The sequence below is a fragment of the Lacerta agilis genome, chromosome 10 (assembly GCF_009819535.1).
Source record: "Lacerta agilis isolate rLacAgi1 chromosome 10, rLacAgi1.pri, whole genome shotgun sequence".
Lineage (NCBI taxonomy): Eukaryota > Metazoa > Chordata > Lepidosauria > Squamata > Lacertidae > Lacerta > Lacerta agilis.
Window position 1 is genome coordinate 10,788,194 of NC_046321.1, and position 19,933 is coordinate 10,808,126.

The 19,933-nt window shown below is 41.7% G+C and overlaps 1 protein-coding gene across 1 annotated transcript in view; it reads left to right on the forward strand.

The window, feature by feature from the left end:
• The window catches only part of ETNK1 (ethanolamine kinase 1), a 31,556-nt gene extending 12,086 nt beyond the window's left edge, over positions 1 to 19,470 (forward strand). The window contains exons 2-8 of the mRNA XM_033162188.1: positions 282 to 541; positions 6,944 to 7,084; positions 7,508 to 7,650; positions 13,791 to 13,874; positions 15,567 to 15,727; positions 17,322 to 17,395; positions 18,623 to 19,470. Coding sequence (XP_033018079.1) covers positions 282 to 541; positions 6,944 to 7,084; positions 7,508 to 7,650; positions 13,791 to 13,874; positions 15,567 to 15,727; positions 17,322 to 17,395; positions 18,623 to 18,695 — 936 coding nt within the window. The 3' untranslated portion in view covers positions 18,696 to 19,470. The remainder of the gene's footprint in view (positions 1 to 281; positions 542 to 6,943; positions 7,085 to 7,507; positions 7,651 to 13,790; positions 13,875 to 15,566; positions 15,728 to 17,321; positions 17,396 to 18,622) is intronic.
• Positions 19,471 to 19,933: the final 463 nt, after the last annotated feature.

Genomic DNA, 19,933 nt, shown 5'->3' on the forward strand with positions numbered 1-19,933 from the left:
CCTGTGGGACTGAATCTGTTAGGTTGAGCTTTGGGGCCCTGTCAGTCACCAAAGGCAGGCACAGCATTGCGGGAAGCAAGCTCTGCCATGGTGCATTCTGCCTTCGTGAAAGAGCGCCTGTTCACACTCTTGTGAAACAGGAAGTCAGGACTATAGCTGTTCCTGTTTTATCTGTAAGCCATATTGAGGCCCTGTTAGGGGAAATGTGAGGCGTATAAATAAATAAACAGTAGTAGTAGTAAGTTTTAATTAAGACAAATCTGTATTACTCTTCCTTACAGGTATTTACAGATGGAATCACCAATAAGCTTATTGGCTGTTACGTGGGTGAGGAAATGGATGATGTTGTCCTTGTTAGAATTTATGGAAATAAAACAGAGCTGTTAGTTGATCGAGAGGAAGAAGTGAAGAGCTTCCGTGTGTTGCAGGCCCACGGCTGTGCTCCACAACTTTACTGTACTTTCCGCAACGGCCTGTGCTATGAGTTTATAGAAGGTGAAGCACTGGATCCGGAACATGTTTGCAACCCAGAGATTTTTCGGTAAGCCCTTCAGCACTCTTTCCTCTAAAGAGTGATGTTAGGTATATTCCCATGCTGCATATTCCATAGGGCTCTCTGGTGCCTGATGCCCCATTCCTGAGAGAATGCTATTTTTGAGGATGAATAGATACTTAGAGGATTGACCGTAAGTATAGGCAGCTGCTACAATATTGTATTGTATTGTATTGTTACCCAACCATTCCTCTATTTGTTGGCTAAAACACTGGCTCATGCTGTGGGTCACCTGCCATCTTAACTACTGTAACTTTGGTTTTTCTGACATGCTTTTGTTACTTCTCTGTCCATAACGGCTGCCAAAACAATTCAGTTGCCATTGTTCGAACCAGGTGACACACCCATTTCAAATGTCTTTACTGGTTCCCCATTGCTTTTGCCTCTGACACATTTAACTTAGTCCAGGGGTCTGCAACCTTTAAGACAAAAAGAGCCACTTGGACCCATTTCTGAATAAAAAAAAAGAAACTGGGAGCCGCAAAACCATTGCGACATTTAAAACAAATATAACACTGCATTTTATTTTTAAAAATCTGGTTTAAATTTTAAAAATCTGATTTAAATAAAAAAAATCTGATTTAAATAAAAAAATCCAATTTTTTTGATTATTTTTTTTAAAAAATCATTCATTTTTATCCACCCTGGGGACCACTACCAGGTCACAGCCTGATCCAAGGTGGGTTGCAACAGCATACAAATATTTGATTTGTTGTTGTTTTTTTAAAAAATGAGTCCTCAACTGCACACTTGTGTTAAATGTTTGTCCCATGTCTAATTGAAGACTGCTGGCTTTTACAATAATCTTAGTGTCTTTTACCCTTAATATTCCAGACCAGAGGCTATGCTCACCTCTTCCAACCTCCTCTCTTGCTAAATAAAGCACAGTATTGCACCAGAGAAGCCTGTGATGTTTGTGCTGACTTGCATACAGGTGGCTGTAGTAGTTCATAGTGTTCAAACCTTTTTAGGGGAGTTCCCTGCCCCCTTAATGACAATGGCGATAGATTTTGCACATGAACACAGATCCAAGTTAGGACTCCTCTCTTCCACGCCAACAGGTGCTTTGTCAAGGCTCCCCTAACACACTCAGGACAGAGGAAAAACTGCAACCTTTTGGGGCGTCATTCTCCTACCCATGTCTCTGTGAGAACCAGCCCTTTATTCTGCCTCCCGTAGTACATCCTCCCCCTTCAAGAAATCATTTCCTTTGGACTTTCGGCCCATCTCCACCCCTATTACTCCTTGCCCTCGCGAAGGAAGCATTTTCACAAGTTTTCTTTTTGGTGGGCTGTCCGTGCTTCCAAACGCCTGGAAGTCATGACAGGGGCTTCTCCCCCACCTAGTAAATTCTGCCTCTGCATAAGTTACACAGGTTTGGTTTTCTTTACCAGCCCACCCCCCCCCCCCGGTCAAAGCAGAGCAATAAGTCATTTACCTCAGCAGGGGACAAGCTCAGCTCCAATAATGAAACCCTTCCAAGGAGTGGGGGGGGGGGGTTGAAACTCGGGACAAGCAGGTAGGTGGTTGTAGAGCAGCATCGGAGGGGGGGGGAAGGAAATGAGAGGGGGAGGGGGGAAGGAAGCGAGAGAAAGCTTTCCCAGTTTTTACGCAAGCCGGAGCCTGAAAAGTTGCCAGAGCGCGTGTGGCAAGGAGACTAAAGAAGTGCTATTGTGGGTCGAGTGACCTAGAACTGGGAGAAAAGAAAGCGCGGGAGAACAAGCCCCTCTTTCAGCCGTCGAGGAGGAATCCCCCGGATCTCCTCCAGCCACAGGCTGCCCAACCAAACCGGGGCAAAGCCAAGGCGCCGCTCTTTGCGCCGCGCGTTTGGAGAGGCCACTTTGTAGAGGCCACAGCTGGAGGGCGCGGCGCAGGCGGCCAACTTGTGCTCCCGCGCTCCGCCCGGCAGCCTAAGCAACACACCTGAGGGAGCAGCGGCAGAGGACTCCCCCTCCCCAGTCCCCCACCCCAAGGGACTCGTTGGGGGGTTGCAAAGCCCCCCCGCCCGCGGCAGACAGAGAGCTCGACGGCAGTTTCTGCCCAGCCAGTCCAGCTTTGCGCCCTGGAAGGCGGGGGCTACGCGACAAACCTTGCCTGGTGAGGCCCGGCGGCGGCTCCGCTCGGCGCTGCTGCGGAAGAACGCACAACTGCCTTTTTCTCCATGCAGCCCTTTTAAGCAGCCGCGTCCCTGCTGTGCGTGCTCGGGCTCCTAGGCCCCTCCAAGCCCCCTTGCGACACGTGCACCCATTGGCTCCTGAGATGCGGGCGAGTCCCGGCCTTGCTCCGGGGTGGAGAGAGACGCGCGCCCGCGAGAGCGCGGTCTGAGGCTGCGAGCGGAACCAGGAGCGAAGGAGGCAGCGGCAGGGAAACAGGCGCTGCTTCCTCGACCATTTTTAAAAAGACGGCTTCCCCCCTCGCGCACCACCCGCCGCCCCTGGGTCAGCCCGCAGCTGCCTGCCTCGTTGTCGCCTCGACGCAGCAGCCAGCAGCAGCTCCACGCCAGCAGCAGCAGCCACACCTCCGGAGGGAAACTGCTGCTGTCTGCTGCTGCGCCTGCGCTGGCAGAAACGAGGCACGACGCATGAGCAGAGCAGCACAGCAGCAGCGCCCTCAGCTTCCGGAGGGCGGGCCGCCGGCCAGCTGGAGGGCGGCCGCTGCCGCTGGCCAGCTGGAGAAGTGGACGGGCGTATCCGCCCCGGAGCCGCGGCAAAGGTGTAAAAAAGCCGCGGGTTGCAGACCCCTGACTTAGTCTTTCCTTGAAGTATCTTCATGGGCTTGCCCCTCCTTAGTTTTCTTTATCTGTCTTGCAATGTGTTCTTTCCTTTGTTTCTCTAGTTTAGCCATCCTCTGTCACCCAAAGATATCTGATTGTTGGCTTATTCTGTCTTTTTCTATCCTTCCTTGTTCCCAGAACTTTTCCAGAATATCTGCATGGGACATTCAAACGTGACTATGTGGAACATAATAGACATTGATACAATTACTTTTTCAAATTTGTGAGATCGGCCTTCCCAACCTGATGAACTCCGGATGTTCTGGCCAAAACTCCCATCAGCCCCAGACAGCTTGGATAAGGGAAGATAGGAGTTGTCCAAAACATTTGAAACCAGATTGGGAAACCCTGTATTAGACTATTGTGAAGGCAGTCTGTCCATCTTGAGCACTTCAACCTGTGATGGCTCTAGGAACATTATGGCACACTTGAGAGACTTAATTGATTTTTCCTCTCTTCTCTGACAACTATTTAGGGCCAGATTTCTTACATTCACAAGAGATTTTAAAGTTTCATTTTACTTTTGACTGGCAGCAGTCACAAATGACTTTGTGATTAGTAGAGCTGTTCAGTCATCAGGATTGTTCTTCAGACCACTGGAAGAAATTCTGCTCTCAGTTTCATTAAGACTGGTGATAGGTTGCATTTTGGAGGGAACACTCCACAAGGGAGGGTGTTCGAAAAAGGGTAAGAGGCTGCCATCTCTGCAGGCAAGAGGTGACATAACTGGGCTCCTGAGCCCCACAGGGGTGCCACAGAAAGATTGTAGTTGGTTAAGGGAGCCATGGACTCAAAAAGGTTTAAAACTTCTGCTCTAGCCATTACAAATATCCAGGTTTCTTCTCTGCTGAAGCCTTAGAACTGACCGAACCATCAAGGACCACGGAAACATCCTAAGCAATAAAGTTTTTGAAGTTACTGCCAGAGCAGAAACTTAACAAAATGTGGGCTGATGGACAATACAGTGGTACCCCGCTAGACGAATGCCTCGCAAGACGAAAAACTCGCTAGACGAAGGCATTCGTCTAGCGGAAGGCTGCCCCGCAAGACGAAAAAGTCTATGGGGCTGCCTCGCAAGACGAAAAATTTTCGTCTTTTTTTTTTTTTTCGTTTTGCGGAGCGCGGCTGTCATTGCCGCTCCGCAAGACGAAAAACCCGCTAGACGAAAATTTTCGCAGAAGGAATTATTTTCGTCTAGCGGGGCACCACTGTAATTGCTGTTCTAAAGATGTCAATAATAAATGTTCTTGCTTTATGGAGCATTTAATCTGCCTGTTAACATATCCTATTGAACTCCTTCAGATTCATGTATACCGTGTTTCTCCTAAAATAAGACACCATCTTATATTTATTTTACTCAAGAAAATAAGCCTATGGCTTATTTTCGGGGGGTGTCTTATTTTTTTATTAAGTACCGTATGATTCTGGGCTCAGCTGGCTCGGGGCGTGCGGCCCTGCTGGCTCCCGGAGGCTCAGGGTGCTCCGCGCGGCGCTGCTGGGCGCCGACCTGGCAAGCCTTCTCCTCCTCTTCCTGCCGTGGCTCGGCACCCGGAACTGGCTGTTGCTGCTGCTGAAGTGCTGACAAAGTGCCCAGCAGCGCCGCGCGGATCGCCCTGAGCCACGGCAGGAGGAGGAGGATTCAAATTGCTACCGTACAGAGCACTGCTGGGTCCCGCTGGCTTGGGGTTCCAGGCGGTGTGCGCTGCGGCTCCTGCTGGGTCCTGCTGGCTCGGGGCTGCAGCAGCAGCAACATCCTGTTCTGGGCGCCAGCCTGACAGACCTCTTCCTATTCCTTGGCACCCTCCAGAACTGCCCAGCACTACGGCTTATTTTCGGGGTATGTCTTATATTTTGTGAACGCTTGAAAATCCTCCCATGGCTTATTTTATAGGTACGTCTTATTTTATGAGAAACACGGTACCAGGCATGTCCAACAGGTAGATCGTGATCTACCAGTAGATCACTGGACATCTGTAGTAGATCACTGGTACATCACTGGCTTCCCCCAAAGAAGCTCAACAACCTTGCCCCCCACTAAAAAAGCTCAACATTGTTGCCCTGCACCCCCTAAAAACGGGGCTTTCCTCCTCTTAACAACTTTGACCTGAACCCCAAAAAACAGGGCTTTCCTTCCTAAAAAAAGATTAACAACTTTGACCTGAACCCCCAAAAGGGGGTAGATCACTGCCAGTTTTTAACTCTGTGAGTAGATCACAGTCTCTTGGGAGTTGGCCACCCCTGATGTATACCATTGCATTTTAGTGTAATTTATCGTATTTAGCACAGCGGCTCATAACGTTTTGGGGGGTCACAGATGCCTTTGAGAATCTGAAAGCTATGAACCTCCTCCCCATATCCCCCCACAAGGGCAGTTTTCAAAGTAAAAGGAAGGAGATCTCCCCTTTTGTGCTCAGTTCATGGACATGCTGGGGTCCATGAAACCCCTGTTTTTGCCGACAAGTAGAAGCAAATAGAAGAATTTTAGGAAAGTCATCATGTATTTTATATTTATATCAAAATTATACACATTTTTTGCACCCAATTGGCTTTTAAGGTAATATATGAAAAAATTAAAATTAAATTGCACAATGTCCTGAGTACAGAAATATAGTAAGTCCAAAAAAGCAAAAAACAAAAACCAGGAGCCTAATTAGCGAGACGGATGTTATGCATTTCTAAATGAGATGGTCTTTACCAGCTGCTGAAAGTAAAGTGCTGGACATGCCTCCTTGGGGAGGGAGTTCACATTTTGGACGCTGCAATCAAGAAGGTCCTGTCCAGTGTTTGGTTCATCATACTTCTTGAAGGCAGTGGGATGCCTCCCAGGAAAGTCTTAATGAACAGGTGTGGGAGTGTATGAGGCCCTGTAAATATCTCTGTTCCTAACCATTTAAAGCTTTACAAGAGATAGTGAGGATTTTGAATTGGGCGCAGAAACATCTAATTCCGATCTCTCATAGGGAGCAAGATACTCCAAAAACAGGCCCACACTGGTGCTGTGGCCTCCAACTGCAGTTTCAAAAAAGAAAAAAGAAAAGATAAATCCACATAGGGTTTGTTGCAGTAGACTAACCTGGATGTGTTTTATGCCACAGGTACCACTTGAGCGCCCAGGAGCATTCTCAGTCTGCGTACTGGATCCTTCAATAAATCATATCCTCAGCCAGAACTGGCTGTATACCTAATCCCAGATCAGTTTTCCTACTGAGGTTTTTGAATTAGCCCAGTCTCTCATGACCTCAGCTGCCAAGAAAAGTCATTGAATTTTTATTTTTATTTTATTTTTAATAATGCACCCCCCCCACACACACACCACCCCTTCTCTCATGACAGCGCAGGGTAGTAAACAGTAAAAATGCAGTGTAAAAAGCAAAACTAGAACCACAATACAAAATGCAATGAACAGTAATAATTAATATTAATTATGCAAATGGTGTCACTCCAAAGGCCAGCTTGAACAAATAGGTCCTAAGCTGCCATTTAATAATGACAATGTTTTGTTACCTCCTCCCACCCTATTAAAGTGCTTCTAACAGATTCTCAGTGTTCCGAGCTGAAATAATGTATTTGTAATTCTAAAAAGGATTTATTCTGGTATCAATTTCACTTTATTGCAGGCTCATAGCCAGACAGCTTGCTAAAATACATGCTATTCATGCTCACAATGGATGGATCCCCAAGTCTAACTTGTGGTTGAAGATGGGAAAATACTACTCTCTCATTCCAACAGAATTTGCTGATGAGGAGTTGCACAAAAGGTGAATGCTTATTCTTGTTTCCATGATTGTGGTGTTCTTAAGCTTGTTAATGAACATGGAAGCGTCAAACTGATCGTACCCATGTTCATTTTAGAAATGTAAAATATATAGCGCTTTTCATGTTGTGTAGGGGACTTTAACCCGGGAACCAATGTCCCCACTGTGGAAGGACATGTGGGTCCATAATTGGCCTCCACAGTCACTTACAGACTCATTGTTAAAATCGTGTTTATGGAAGACAATCTTACTCGGCTACGAGTGATCGCCGAAGAGGTTTATTGAATAATACGACTGAAATAATGAGAGAATGGAAAAAAACCACGTTTCTGATTAAAGTGTTGAGAACTGTTTTCTGTTGGTGCTGTCTGAAAGTTTTGAAATGACTATTTACACATGTACCCTCCCTTTTCTTAAACTCAAAAGGTTTATAGCTGATGTACCAAGTCCTCAAATCCTTCAAGAGGAAATGGCGTGGATGAAAGAGAGGCTGTCCAACCTGGGTTCCCCAGTGGTACTTTGTCACAATGATCTGTTGTGTAAAAATATAATCTACAATGGAAAACAAGGTAGGTATTGAACACAGCTGTAAGTAACCTTTAAGGCTTGTTTTGTATTGCCTAATACACAACAGTAAATTGTGGTGGGTGGATAATGACAACTGTACTTCATTTTAGTAACATCTGACTATTTATACTTTATTACCATTTGTTGCTTGATGCAAACTTTGTGTCATAGCAGTTGTTGTATAGAATTGTTGCTGATAACTATAACTGGAACTTTAATATTTAATAGTTTACAGAAAAAATAATTTTTACCATAATAATTTTATTATTCCACTGTGTTGACAGCAGAAATTTCAAGCTGAATTGTTGTTGTGTAACTGTCCTTGATCCAGATTTTATTGTTTCAAACAGCCTTGGGAGCAAATGTCTCCAGGTTACTGTGTATTATCTTTGTATTCTGATTTGTCAGATTATATTGATGACACCGAGGAATTCTACATGATGAATTCTACATGGTGAAGTATCTGGAAAGATACTTTCCAAGGCTCTCTTTATACGCTGATGATGAGGTACATAGGTATCTTTAAAGTTGAAGATTTGTTTGTAAATATATTTGAGGTCAGAGGTATTCTGAAGACTGGGAAATTGGATTTATTTTCATTGTCAGTTTCAACTGCTTGTGTTTAAATAAATGAATCACCTATAGCTTATTAATTAATCGCTGGTTTTGGTGATGTGATAAATTTAGTTATTAAACATTTTAAACTCCTTTAAAAGTAACGTTAGAAATGGATACTCTTTGCCCTTTGGGAAGTGATTTTTCCTCTCTTGCTGGTATTAACCATGTTTTTGTGATTTGTGTGCACCAGTACAAAAAATGGGCCTATTATAAACAAGAGATTGCAAGCATGGTTTGAAACTTGCAATCTATGTTTATAATAATATTGTTTGCATAGACCTTGTAACAAAACCATAGTTTATTCTAGGAAAAGAAGGGAATAATTATGGACACCAGGGGTGGGGGGCAGGTGGAAATGTGCATTCCCAAGGCTGAGTTCTGATTTGCAAAAGATACCTTGCAAGGAACCAGCATTTCCTGTGCTCCAAGTTTGTCTGAGCTTAATCAAACTGGTATGTTCATATTGAAGGGAATGCAGCATTTAAGAGCTAGAAATTTGGATTAGTAGAATATTGTTTTAAAACAGATAAATTTACCAGGAAATTGGGATGTTGAATGTGACCCAAATAAATTATTTGAAAGGAAACTACACACAAAGATAGGTCTTTTAAATATATTTCCTCTACAACAGTTCCCACAGCTGTTGAAGCAAGCTTCTCCTTTAAAAACAAACAAACAAAAACAGAACTAGACTAGCATTTGAAATTCCCAGGTGCCAGAATCCAATTTCCTGGCACTAGAATGTACCTTCAGTGTGGTCAAGTAATAATCGCCTAAGCAGGTTGCGCAAAAAATAATAGTATGCATGTCATACTATTCAATGTATTTTGCATAGCTACATTGCTCACTTGTTTTTTCAGCCTTCCCATTCTAAACAATCAAATGCATTCCAAACTTTTTATTAAAGGTGTAACATTGGCTCTTTCTGATGGCCTATATGAGTTGTGCTGCAATGTGTATTACCACAAGGGTCCCCTGGACCACAGATGAGTCTAAGAGAAAAAAAGATTGCCATTTGGGAGGCTTTTCTAGATCACACTCCTTAGATTTTACTTTGCGGTCCCAAAATATTTTGAAAAGAGATATGTAAACCTGATCGAATTATGTGTGAATTATTCAAATTTGAGAAAAGTGACTTTTCTGCATAGGCACATTGTTATTATTATTTATTAAAGTTATGTACCACCTTTATGTACCACCCTTCATCTGAAGATAACAGGGCAGTTTACAACATACTGGAACCATTTTTACTAAGTAACCCAAGACAAAAAGTTCAGAATTGAACACTGTCAGAGTTTCTAGGCTTGACATCCCCCCTTTTGAAACAAATCCTGCTGTCATTTTCTTTTGTAAACAGAGTGGAGAATAAATCAGTGAGAGCAGTACATCATTTAAAGAGCATTTCTGCAAAAACCAGTTTGTGAGTGTTTAGCACTTGGGAACAGGGAGGGGGAGAGGGAGAATTCTAAATACGGGAAAATGCTTGCAACTCTTTAAAAATGGGGTAAATACTAAGTGTGTAGTGCATTAAATATTCACAGCAAGGAAAGATATTTTGTGACCATGTTTTCAGTGTGAAAGTTGCATTTAGCAAATTACAACCATGCTATTATTTGGTAACTTCCACCTCAAGAGATCTTATGAATTATCTCTAGCAGTGCTGAAGACTTCTGCAATGCTGAATTGTTGAGCACTGCTTTTATCTTAGAATAAATAAACCATGAATAAAAGTCTGGCACTGTGTATTGTCTTGTACTGGGCACAATGTTTATGAAACTGGTGCATAATAGTATTTTAAGAGGAACTATATACTTTTGCAGTGGAAACTCAGCTTTAACTTTTAACTTAACCTGGTCATGCAGTGAAATAAAAATAATGCAGTTAAAATATTGCTGCCATGCTAAAAATGTTTTGCAAGCTACTTGAAAGAAGCACGTGGCTCTCTGGATTTTCTTCCCCTTTAAATTATCTTCTTCACCTAAAACTTTTTTTTTTTTTTACTGATTTTAAACTTTTGGCCCACAGTACTAATGTGCCACATTGATTACCCCTTTAATTTTATCCCTGTCAAAAGTTGGCCTCTGGTAATATAAAGTCCATTATATTACTTATTTGCTAGAGGAGAGTGGTTCACAGCTAGGTCTTAAAACTACCATATGGGCTTTCAATTCTTTATAAAATAAGAAAATATTTATAAATATTCTTTATAAAATATCTGAATGTCTTCTTATAACAATTCACATAAAATAAGGATTCCAAAACGCCTTGTTCCAGCACATTCTAACTTCACAAACTTAACAAACTTGGTCCGATTTTCAGTTATATATATAGGTAATAATTTTAAAATCTATAATATTTTAAGTTCTTTTAACGTTTTCACCTGAAAAAGTTTTAATATTCCAGGTGAAGCTGCTGCCTCTTTCTGCTTTACTAATTCAGGCTACTAACATTCAGGATGTTAAATGTGTAAAGTTGTATTGCCTTGCATAAAACACCTATAATTGCTAGCTTTCGTTTATGAATAAGCAGCTTGCTGAATAGCTTTAGCATTTGTTCTTACTGCTAGTCTTTTGTCAGGACTTTACACTTTACACTTCATTTACACTTTTAAGAAGCAACCATGGAAGTCTAGCTCTTGCATTCATATTTCAATCTCCCAGCAAGAATATAGTACAGTGGTGCCTCGCAAGACGAAATTAATTCGCTCTGCGAGAGCTGTCGTATAGCGAAAATTTCGTCTTGCGAAGCACCAACGGGGGAAGAGCAGTTTGACGGGGGGGGGGTCGGAAATTTTTTCGTCTTGCGAGGCAAGCCCATTGACAAATTTGTCTTGCGAGACAGCCTTCCGCTAGCGAATGCCTTTTGTCTAGCGAGTTTTTCGTCTAGCGAGGCATTCGTCTAGCGGGGTACCACTGTATACTGCTGCAGTAGTCTCTGTATTGACTCTAAATCCAATTGCATTTCTTTATCTCCCTGTCCCATTTTCTAGTTTTTCTTACTTGTAGATCTGTCCTGAGAAGCAGTTCACTGTTTAAAAGCCCCAGTTGTTACAGAACAGCTAGGATTACTTCTAATTTTCATTTGAGGCTCTTGAAAGGGTTGGTTTGTATTCAATGCAGTGTGAGCATAAAGAGAATTCCCTGCTCTTTCAACTCCAGTCAGGGTACCAAGCCTGGTTGTAGAGCAGGGTGGAAGGGGAAATTGTGTCAGCTGCTCCCACCCAGTTCCCCCTGGTTGCTTGCGCTGCATTGAATTCAACATATTGGTCACAAAATTAGGCATTCAATTTTCAAAAGTGTCCACAGGCTTACCTTTGCTCACATTTTAAACTGTAATGATATCTCTTTGATATAAGGAGAAGAATGTTTAAAAGTTGTTAATTTCATCTTGCCACATTGTTGGAAAGAATAGCTGCCATTCAAGAAAAACATGCTTACTGATTCTGCCATACAGTTGAAGAGCATTATGCTTAAAAATTGAAATTACGAAACATAGATGAAACAGATGAGGAAAAGAATAAATAGAATAAACTGGGTTATATAGAAGAAAAAAAGAGGGACAATTCATGTAACCGTTGAGAGGGAGGGAAGTAGAGGTTTGATAGGTGAGAATTGTTTTAGTTTATTTGTTGAAATGCTTATTTGTTAAAAAATGAAACTATAAATAAATGTATTTTAAAAACAGCATGGCGCAAACATGGGGAGGGGGACGGACGAAATTATGCTTGCCAACACCCAAGTTTCATTGAAGCCCCAAAATCGAAGGGAGCAGTGCATCTTGAACATTTGTATTTCTTGCAAAACTTAAAATTTAAGGCTGAGTTCCACTGTGATGTCAGTCTAGAACAGGAGGACCAGTGAAATGCAGAACTTTTCTCTTTAAAGTTTTGTGTCTTGTCAAATATGAGTTTGCCAAATTTTCTTCATCTGCTACAGATTAGGTATGCCATTGTTGCTGCCAAGTGGCGGCGTGCACCGTGCTACTTAAAGGCACTGACTGGAGGTTTATCGCATCACTTGTTCGCATGCACCTCCCCCCTAGGAGAGCACGGAGCCTGGTAACAGCCTCATCTGTATCTTAGCTTCATTTTCTTATTTTGTAATACTGTTAATTATTCCTGGAAATTAGCATTTGAATAAAAGCAAGGGTTGTCTGGTGGTGATGATGGCACTGCAGACCTATATTCTAATGTATATAAACTTGAATCCAAACAATGTTTATCTTTAAATAACTGTCTTACATTTTGTGTATGCAGGCCTTTCACCTGCCATCTTTATTGGATTTTTTTAAAATGTGTACATATGCATTAAAACAAATGTGTTTGGGCAAACGAGATTTAAACCAGAATTGATTTTTTACTAGTATATCTTTATGAAATAAGTTGAGTACTTTAGGAAATGGCATTCATTTAGAGGCTACAACAACTAGTTTCATGATTTGCCAGTAGGGTCTAAATGATTTGACTGCAAGCTTGCTGTTAATGCATTGGTGTGGGAGCCTCCGTAGAAACTCCATTGATTTAAACTCTTAAGGGAATATATATTTATACACACACACACACACACACACACACACTACAATCCTGTATTGGTTTTATCACTTAACTGTCATCATGTCACCCAAAGAATCCTGTTAAAAACTGTAGTTATGGAGAGACTGAGATTCCTGGCCCCCTTACAGAAAAATAATTCCCTTCCAGAACTATAAGTTAACTTGATTTAGATCTATTTCATTTCTGTAGTGCAGATAAGGCTTACTAGCAAAATGTTCATGCAGTGGGAACACCTAATGCACCAGGATTAACAACAAAAATGTTGTTTCCCATCACAACCCAATATTGTCCACCAATCAGTCCTACTGCTAGTCTCTCCCACTCAAAAGTCTTCAAGGTTTGATATTTATATCAATTCTTCCCAAATTGTTTTAAAACTCTCTAATGGTGCTACTAGAATTCTTCAAAATTTTAGTTTAAAATGTGAGGAAAGTTTAATGGAAAGATTACTGAATTCCTCCCTCAGTATTGTCTTTTATAATGGATTGTGCAGTTTTTTTGTTCTGATATTGCAGAATAATTTGCCAAGGTGAATATGTGCCGAAATGTAAATAAAATAAAAAACTCTTTAAAGTGTTCAGTCTTGTGTGAAGGAAGAAATGGCTATACAAAATAGCATAGCACACATTCCCTTGTGCAAAATTACTAACATTGCATTAAAAAACAAACCCCCTGTAAGGATGCTAGCTAATCAGAGAAGTATTATATGTCCATTACTGATGCCCCTGGTGGCACAAAAGCAAATGTGATTATTAGAGTTCTTAAGCTCTCCAGTGAGACTATGGTCAGTATATATCTTTAATAAAGTTGTTAAAACAAACAAAAACACAGCCTTAACCTTGAATGTCTTAGAATGCATGCATCTGAGCACAACAAGCTGACACACTGGCAAATGGTTAAAGACACAGTGAAGCTTTGGGGTACTGCCCTGTGCTTACACTTACAAAAATTATTTTTTTGTGTCTCGTGTAGGTGACGTTAAGTTCATTGACTATGAGTACTGTGGATACAATTACCTGGCTTATGACATTGGGAACCACTTCAATGAGTTTGCAGGTAGTTTAGTTGGTTTTGCTTATTACGTATCATTTAAAGCTCTGTTGTTGACATCTGGATTAGTTGTTAATATTGAGATCGATATGTCTAAGGCTTGCAATATTTCAAAAAGTAAAATTCCTGACACCCCCAAAAACAAAAAACCACCTTTCCCCAAGCATATTCAGGAGCCAATGCTTAGTAGTGAGGCACCACCACCTTTCTTTCCCCACAACCTCAAACTTAACACAGCCGGTTTTGTTCCCCTTCCTCATAGTTTGCTGCCCCTAGCTATCCAGGCCTATCCTGGTCTTGTTATCTGCCCGGGCCCCATCTCCACCTCTGCAATGCTGCAGCTGGAAGGGGTTGGTGACTGAGCGGCTGCAGCCTGCCCCGGCAACACAAGGAGGCACCTGCTGCCATGTACCTGGTGGGCGAACTGTACCAACACCACTACCTCAACCCCCTTGGGCAGGGTGGCTGTGCTAGCAGCTCCCGAGCGCCCAGCTGCATTCCCTATCTCACTGCCGCTACGACTGAGCCGCCTGCAGGGCGCACCTGGCAGGGGTCCCTTTTTCAACATGCTAGGAGCAGCTAGGCTGCTGCTTCGTCTACCTGCCTCCCCCGCCAAGGGAAGTGACCCTCCCAACCCCCAAAAGCAGAAAACGGGGGAAAACAGGTTGCCATATGTTCGGGAAATTCCGGAGATCTCTTAACATTCAAAAATCCCCCCCCCCCCCCCCGAATCCATTTTAGGTGCCTGATTTCCGTAATGTCTGGAATTTTTTGGACATATGGCAAGCCTAAATATGTCTCTGTTCAGGTGTTCATGCTCCTTTCCCAATGTGAGCAGTGATCCTTACTACTCCCCTTCCCTCCCACCTGGTTCCTCAGTCCATGCAGGACAATGGCTGAAGTGGGATTGGAGGAAGGATCCCACTGTGGGGTATGAACACAGATACTGAATCTTAAACAAACTCGAGGAGACGATGTTTCGAGATCCCCATGATTCAGAATGATCTCACAATGCAGAAGAAATGGCCGAGGAGGTCATATGTCATTGGCTATGGGGTTTTTAGCCTCCGGTACCCTTTATCACTTTTATTTATCAGTTATAATCCACTTTTCCTCCAAGGAGCTCAAGGTGGCGTAGTTTCTCTCACCTTCACAACAATCCTTTGAAAGTTAGAAACAAAATAAAATAAAATAGCGATTGGCCCAAGGTCACCCAACAAGCTTCATGGCTTAGCAGGGATCTGAGCGCTAGTCTCATCGGTCCTAAGACAGAGAACAAGTGAAAGTTAACAGCCATAGATAAAACATGCACTTGGTTCTGCCACACAGGAGTAACATCCATTAAGGTGCATGTTTTTGTAGAGCAAAAAGTTTGCATGCTTTAGTACTGAAACATCATAATGTATTTTGGCTCGGTATATGTACAGTTGTACCTTGGAAGTCATTCGGCTTCCAAAAATAGTTCGCAAACCGGAACAGTCACTTCCGAGCTTGTGGCATTTGGGAGCCAAAAAGTTTTAAGAACTAAGCTGTTCTCGAAAACCAAGGTACGACTGTACTCTAATTTCCTTCATGTTCCTTGTTATGACTTCTAACACCAGGACACACATCTATTATGCATGTTAGCTAATGACAATGCAGAAGAAACATTTCTGGAAATACTAGGCTTTTTAAAAAACAAAAACAATTGTCTCTTAGGAGTGAGTGAGGTGGACTATAGCCTCTATCCAAGCCGAAAACTGCAAGAGCAGTGGCTGAGATCTTACCTGGAAGCCTACAAGGAGTATAAAGGATTTGGGACAGATGTGACTGAGAAAGAGGTTGAGGTGCTTTACGTCCAAGTCAACCAGTTTGCTCTGGTAAGTTTAGGATTTCTTTGGCTTAATAAATTTCAGATAAACTCTTTCAATTTAGGTAATTTTTTAAAAAATTTATATATACAGTGGAACCTCGGTTTTCAAATGTAATCCATTCTGGAAGACCGTTCGCCTTCGGAAACGTTCGAAAACAAAGGATCAAAGGGCTGTCGGCAAAGTCTTATGGTGAAAATTGATAAACGCGCCTCGGAAGCCATTCGAAAACAAAAGCATTTGCTTCCAGGTTTTCGGAGTTCGGCTTCCGAAACATTCGGCAGCCCGAGACATCAGAAAGCTGAGGTTCCACTGTACTATTTTTATGCAAATTTGTTGCGCCATCAAATCTAATGCAAACCCTAATTTTCGCGATGTAATTTGGCCAAAAAATGTGCATTACATTCGAGTAAATATGGTACATTTATACATTTAGTATGAATACATTTAGTATGAATGTTACATAATGCTTCTACAGAACTTTTGGGTTCACAGCTGTTTTGCCCACAAATGAATGTCTTAGAGTTGTCTTTATATTGTTGGAGTGTGAAGTAAAATATTCCTAGGCCATCTCACTGCTACATGAGACAAGATCCAGGAAAGGCCACAGGGATCTGCAAAAGGAAAATAATTTACAGCGAGACCTAATTTGCTGGAATATGTATTTGTGTCCTGACATCATTGTTGTAAACGTCAAGCAAGAGCACTTAATGGGTTGACTGCAGCTAAGAGAACACACTGGCCTTTCTTCGATTCATGTTCAGGCTGCTCGGCATAAAGCTCTGGGTGTGGAGGTGGGCTCCTCCAGCTTATTGATAAAAGGGGAGTGACCGAAGGCAGGAAGTGCACAAGAAAGTTGAGGAAGAGTTGCCTTGAAGCCCTCAGCTGTACTCTTGTTTCCTTCATTCGAGGTGGTTCTCTTCAGCCTTGGCCTTTGAGTGCTCTCATCTGTTGCTTGCATCCCATTTTGACCTGACGTCCTTCCCTGCGTTTCTCCCTCTTCTGAAGGTCTCTAGCAACAGCCTCTTTTCTCCTGTGTCTTCTGCAGTAGGGACGCATTAGCAGTAGGGTAAATTATAGCTGTGGTTTAATGTTTAACACCCACCCACAAACCACTTGTGTCACATAGTAACTGGGTAAGTTGGAAGTGGATTTTTTTCCCCCAAGGTGGCATTCCGTTGGTAGTTGTAAGTCATGGTTTTGATTTTGTTGTTTTCAAACTTGAAATTGTTCGCTGCAAGGCTATTTGGCTAAAAATTAATATATTGGTATTGTATTGCTGCCTTGTGTTCCTTGAAACACAGGGTGGGATTAAAATCTAATAATGTTATATTTTGGGGAGTTTAAAAATCAGAGGACTCCTTTCAGTTCCTTTGAGGAGGAAGGGAAATGGTAAAATCATTAGTAAATTTATGAAACTCGAAATACCCTGAAATCCAGTAAGACAATGCTATGTTAAGTGTTCAAGAGTTATTGTGTTGCTATGCATATCTAATCCATTAACAGCAAGTCCGTTCTAACAGTGCTAATGAGATAGTAGCATAACTTTCTTGTCATGGACATAAGGTGTTGGTTAACCTTCATTGTGGTTTTTTTTGTGTAGGCCTCTCACTTCTTCTGGGGATTGTGGGCCCTGATTCAAGCCAAATACTCCACCATCGACTTTGATTTTCTTGGGTAGGTAACTTAGTCTACAAGTTCTTCTGTTGCCTGTGAGCCTCTGACTAGTGCTGCTTCTGTAAAGAGGGCTATCAGGTTTGAGATGCAGAATTTTGAAGTGCTGTTTCTGAAATAGAACTAGTTTTGTTTTCTTGTGCTGTAAACTGTTATAAGATGAATAAGCTACCCACTGTTGAACTGCTTAATTGTTGAAAGTAAAATTTCCTACTACCAAAGGTGTTAGTAGTTGATATATACAGGTAGGTGACTATAATTGGATTTGCTCACTTTTGTTCTTTATCCTTTGTGTGCTACTCTTCTTCAAATTGGAATTTAGAAATTTGGTTCTGCCTCTTACAATACAGTATTCTTTAACAGTGACCAATATTAACTATTTTAGTTAAAAAAAAACCAATGCTCAGTGTGCTGGAAGCAATTTTTAATAATTTCTTGCATTCCTGGCAGTCACTGAACAGCCAAAACACCCTTTTAAAAAAATGTGCCGAACTGAGCCCCACAAATTAGAATTGGCCCCCCCTCACCTGTTAATCAGCTAAACCAAGATTAATCTCAGTAGATTAATTTTTTGAGAGTTGTTTTAGCATACTAGGAGCTTTGAGCTATGATTAAGGAAGTCCTGGCTGTGATTCATTCTTTTACCATGAACTCGGTAGGTGACCTAACATGTGACACTTAGCTTTGCATCTGCAGCATAGGGCTAACAGTACTAATTTAGGTTTATGGGGTGGTTAAGATTACAACAAGGCAATGTATATGAACTGTGTTCTTAAGCACACCTGCTATTAGGTAAATCACGTTGAGTTTATCGGGATTTTGGAGTAACCATGCTTAAGATTGCATTGTGCAAACTCTGTGTAAATGCCAGTTAAATAAGCATCTCCAATATTTTGCCATTACAGGGTAGGGGCCATGGTGCTATCTGTGTTGAATTTATTAGCCTAAGTAGTCGTTTTGTGATTGAAATGTCTCAAAAAGGAAACTTGAATCCACCAACCCCTGAATGAAGCATTATGGCCTGTCTTGCATTTTGGCATGAAATACCTTTTACCTACTTACCTGCATATGACAACAAAGTTTTTCAAATAAAATATGCAAGGCATTCTATAACCACTAGATGGCAGGAAAAACTAAAGTTAACGGCAAAAAGCTTGTAAGTAGAGTCATGTTAATTGTGCCACAAAAGCAGTAAGACATGATTTAACATTTTTTTATTTCCTCTAATAGGTATGCAATTGTTCGCTTCAATCAGTACTTCAAAATGAAAAATGAAGTCATGACATTAAAACTTCCTGAGTAACAACTGAGAGCTTCAGTTATCTACATCTGGATCAGATTCCTTAAAGTTTTTTTTTTTTTAATCCGAGTACAGATAATGGAAAAAGCTAAACATTTGTTAGTTTTGTATCGTTCCTATGGTGGTTTTTTGCTTTTCATTGCCTCTAAACAACAATCTCTATTAATGTTAAACCTAAAATGAGGATCTTACTGCTGTTGTAGAAGGAATAGAAGCATTAGATTTATAAAACATAGGGAGAGCAAATTTAATCTTTTCTCTTGTAATTTTTAACGTGAAATGTGAATTATTTATTATGAATTTAACATTCCATTGCTGCTTTTCATCAGTTCTCTTCAAGGGAGGGGGTGTAGGCTCTAATACTGTGAAGGACTTCGCACATCTTATGTTACATCGACATTAACTTACGAGCAACTTCAGTGCTCTTGCAGACTGTGTGCAAAACCTGTACATGAACAGAAGCAGTTTGCATTAAGTGCAATTCATTGGTGCTGACTTGGGTTGCTAGGAGAGGATGGGAGATAATTCCCATGCTGATACTTCTCCAAGCTCTACCTCAGTACTGTGAAAAAAGACTGGACATCCTTCTTACGTAACATACAGATGATTTTTTTTTACAGAGGTCTACTCGCTCATGAAGAAAAACATGCCACCATATAGTTACTGTAGATGCTTTCATATTGTTGAAGGCAGCTTCTAGCTTCAAATGCAAGCTTTAAATGACCACTGTTCCAGAGTGTCATTGTCATTCCCCTCCCTTAAAAAATGATCCCCCCCCAAAAAAAATCTCTGAATGCTTTGGCATGTAGTCTAGGGAATATACAAAGAGATGCAAAAAGGAGCTAACAGGACAAGCCGCCGAGCAGTCCTGTAGCGTTTGGGAGCAAAATTCTGCCATGTTTCGTTTATAATCGGTTCTTACCTTGCTTCCTTTTCGGTCATTAGATCTGTTGTTTGGTAGGTTGCCTTCTTTTCTTTGCTAGATGGTGACAAGCTCGTGGCCAGCACAAAGCCGCAGAGTTACAAGATCATTCTTGAAATAGATGGCGTTTGAAGAGTGAGGATTTGATCACGATCATGTTTCTTTTCTTTTCTTTCGAAAGCTATCCTACCCAAGAATGGTTTGAATTTCAAAAATGTGAAATGAAAAACAAATGTTTACTTAGCTAATGCGCTGTGTGTGCGTGTGTGTGTGTTTTTGTGTGTTCGAAGGTAGGGTAAAAGGCTTTAAACTTTGAAAG